Source organism: Anneissia japonica, unplaced genomic scaffold (assembly GCF_011630105.1).
Source record: "Anneissia japonica isolate Jap-2015-1 unplaced genomic scaffold, ASM1163010v1 scaffold32221_len3931_cov110, whole genome shotgun sequence".
Classification (NCBI taxonomy): Eukaryota; Metazoa; Echinodermata; class Crinoidea; order Comatulida; family Comatulidae; genus Anneissia; species Anneissia japonica.
In genome coordinates, this window is record NW_022745503.1 from 1 (window position 1) to 4059 (window position 4059).

Sequence of the window (4059 nt, forward strand, 5' to 3'; positions counted from 1 at the left end):
ACTAATAGGCCTTAAACACTAGACTGCAAAACATAGCAGCGTACCCTCAACTATAGAAAAAAAAAAAAACAAAAAAAAAAACTAGCTAATTGTACGCGTAAATAAACCATCAACCGATAGTTATTATTGAACAAATTAATTCAAGTGTACATACCGTATCAACAGTGGCACATCCCCAACGACACATTGTACTTGCTTGGTTTACAATTTATTTAAGAAGCAAATTACAGGCCTAAGCCCCCACCTCATTTGTCTGCTACCATTCGTTGTTGCTATGGGTTGTCGGTGGACGCCCGATGTATGTGTAAATATTGAGCGAGTATTGACTAACAACAATGGGCTTATTGTTAAACTAATAGGCCTTAAACACTAGACTGCAAACAAAGAAGCGTACCCTAAATTATATATAAAAAAAAAACAACTAGCTAGGCACTATCTACCGGTACTAATTGTACGCGTAAATAAACCATCAACCGATAGTTATTATTGAACAAATTAATTTAAGTGTACATACCGTATCAACAGTGGCACATCCCCAACGACACATTGTACTTGCTTGGTTTACAATTTATTTAAAAGAAGCAAATTACAGGCCAGCCCCCACCTCATTTGCCTGCTACCATTCGTTGTTGCTATGAGTTGTCGGCGGACGCCCGATGTATGTGTAAATATTGAGCGAGTATTGACTAACAACAACGGGCTTATTGAATGCTTATTTAATCACAGTTTAACCCTGGATGGTGTCAAAGAGAGAAACTATTCATTTTTTAGCGTTTTACTTTCAGTATTTACCTATTTCATATATCTCTGCTACAGTCAAATGCCTTGTCAATGCTATAAAATTGTATTTACAAAAACAGGTGACATGCCTATATATAGGAACATCATGTATATATAATTACTAATATATTTTAGTTATACATTTTAAATTGTGTAAAGCGCATTGAGGCCTCTCCATATATTATCGCTATGAAAGAAATGTATTGTACATTTCGCTTGTGTCCTTGAGCAAGGCACTTTATCTGCATTGCTTCTCTCCACTTAGGAATATAAATGGGTACCTGGTGGGGTTGCCTGCTACTGCGACAATATGGCAGCAACACTTAAGCATGTGGACCCAATGACCAGGGAAAACAAATCGCTTTGTAACCTAACGGAATAGGCGCTTTATGAATTCTAAAATAACAAATAACAAATAACAAAATGAAAATCAGATAAATTTCCCCCAAAATTTAGCTAATAAATATTTATCTTATACATACATAGAATGACATGTTCACTCAAATTGTAATAATAGCCGAGTTTTTGAGTGATAGGTCTACTAATGTGTAAATCAGTATCATACAAATCGTAATAGATTGCCGAGTTTTCGGATCGGAGGCCTACCGAACCGATAAGAAATCGAATTTGACGGAAACCCGGTCCGAATTTGGGTTCGAATCAGATGCGAGTCCAGCTACTCATAGTATCAATGGCATAAAATTGCATCATAAAATTTCAATTATCAGATTCAGATTTAGATTATTCTTTATTGTCATAACGATATCATGAGATTTGTTTTCCTTGTTACATTAAAAAAAAAAAATACCACAAGATATAGAAAAAGTTAGTTAAATATATATCAAACACATACAAAAGTTAATGCACAAAAACAAGGATGAGTTACAATAAATATATAAAAATATGTATGTATTTTATGAATGTATATGTATTTTAAATGCATCGTTTTATACAGTACGTATTTTAAAATATATCTCTATATTTATAAGGCGTCCTGTGAAATCATGAGAAGCGTTCCCGTCACGGCCCTGCTTTAACCGATTGTACCACCACCACGCACAAAAAGAAATATAAAGACTTCAAATAACATGCCTAAATATAAAAGGAGTGGATTCAACCACAAGGTATGTCTAACTATATGTCTGGGCAAAATGTACACGGACTCTATAAGAAGGTGTCCTGTAATTGGCAAACGGCTTTTGGATGTATTTGTGAAATAAAATAAAGGAAAATAAAATTAATATGTTTATATTTATTCTTCTACATTTATATGATTTAAAAATTATTTTTATACAATGTTATAGGGTCAAAGAGGGCAGCCACGTCTTGCCATTTGAAAAGGTACCCTCATCTTTACCTCCAGTCACCAACATAAAAATTACACATACCATCGCTTCTACATATTTTATAATTATGGAACTATAATAGGCCTATATTATGGTAGCTATATTACGTTTGTTCTGATTAATAGACCGTTCACTGTAGGACGATACAGGCACGTTGCGATGACTCAAATCATCCCGTTAGTTCCTATAGTGTTTTCACTTCTTGTAAAATATGGTAAGATTTATATATTTTTTTTCATTTAGTACAATTCATGGCACCTTTTAGCAATTTTTTTGGGTTGATTTAAGCCTACCGGACAGGGTATCTAGCAATGTTAACGGAGATCAACAGGGTCTCTATGGGGAAGCCACAGGGGCACACGAGCGAGGCACGGACCTGCATCTAAGTCCTAATTCGAGAAAACTTTGTCGTGCCAACCGAAATGCCTTGATCGAGAGCCAATAATAAATGGCTATATATTGGAAAAATACAAAGATAAAGGAAAAAGCAATAAATAAAGATGACGTTGTAATGTAGTTCTACTCTAGTAACTTCAATAATAATAAAACTAATAATAATAATAATAATAATAATAATAATAATAATAATAATAATAATCATGATGGTTATGATGATAATAATAATAATAATATAATAATAATATTAATAATAATAATAATATTAATAATATTAATATCATTTGCTTTTAGGTCAACCTTTAGAATGTAAAATAAAAGAGTCTGTCGTCAACAGGCCTGTGATTTCAAGTAATTGCTACCGAAAGTGCGAATACCCGCCTAAACCAATGATATGCGAGTACGACCTAAATGTTGAATGGATCCAGACAATGTCAGGTCATTGTGGGGACTGTCCGCTAAAGAAAGAAGACTGTAATCTCGAAAAGTGTGTACCTGTTGACGGGTCTTCAAGACCTGCGGCCGTTGTAAATGGCACATTTCCCGGACCGAGCATTCAGGTAATATTTTGGAGAAAAACAACATTACTAAAATAAGTTGATATTTAGATCTAAAATTATTAACGTCGTTTTAATACACTATGTAAGATGCATTTAAATATAGTTTACTTACATTGAGTACCCTTACATTTCATTTTTTGGTTAAAAAATATTACAAAAGTGCATGTTGAAAGTTATTAAAACAAACTTTACGAGTATAGCATTGTGCCCAAAACTATAATATCTAAACTAGTGGATTAAATCATCGTCATCGTCGTCATCATAAATAATCATCATCGTAATCATCATAATTAAAAGTCAAGCTCAAAAATTAGAAATTGTGCAACAGAGATTTTTGAAATTTGTTTGTAAATCGTGTAATGTCAATCGTAATACTATTAACTTACCCAGCTTATGTCAACGTAGGAGTTACTTGGACTGCATATTTCTTTTTAAATGCATGAAGGGATTATTTGGTCCTCATCTTCTTTCTTTATTTGGTTTTTCTGTTAAAAGTAAACGTTCTCGTCAAGCCTCGGTCAACTTATTCCATATTCCATTTTCCCGAACCAATATTTTTAAAAACGGATTTATTTGTAGATTATCTAGAATTTTTAACTCACTTATTTTGTAAGATCCGACAATTGATATGTTTTTTAATAGTTTGAATATTTTTAAGTATAAAATTAAGAAATGTCTTGTATAAGTGTTCTTGATGTTTTCCGTACGGTGTTTATTGTGTTTTATGTATTCCATTCTGTAAGTGGCGGGCTCCCCGCTGTCGAATGGGAATTAAAATAAAATAAAATAAAATAAATCATCGTCATCGTTATCATGATTTTTATTATTATTATTATTATTATTATTATTATTATTATTATTATTATTATTATTATTATTATTATTATCATCATCATTATTATTATTATTATAATATTACAGTATACCTATTGTTATTATTTGAATGGATTGGAGTAAACATCTTGAACTTTAAATTT

General features: G+C 32.1%; 1 protein-coding gene across 1 annotated transcript; it reads left to right on the plus strand.

The window, feature by feature from the left end:
• The first annotated feature begins 2205 nt into the window (after window positions 1–2205).
• LOC117119973 lies at window positions 2206–3187 on the plus strand. The gene is made up of 2 exons (XM_033264959.1): window positions 2206–2340; window positions 2817–3187. The coding sequence occupies exons 1-2, from the start codon at window positions 2286–2288 to the stop codon at window positions 3116–3118; spliced, it is 357 nt and encodes a 118-aa protein (XP_033120850.1). The 5' UTR covers window positions 2206–2285; the 3' UTR covers window positions 3119–3187.
• Window positions 3188–4059: the final 872 nt, after the last annotated feature.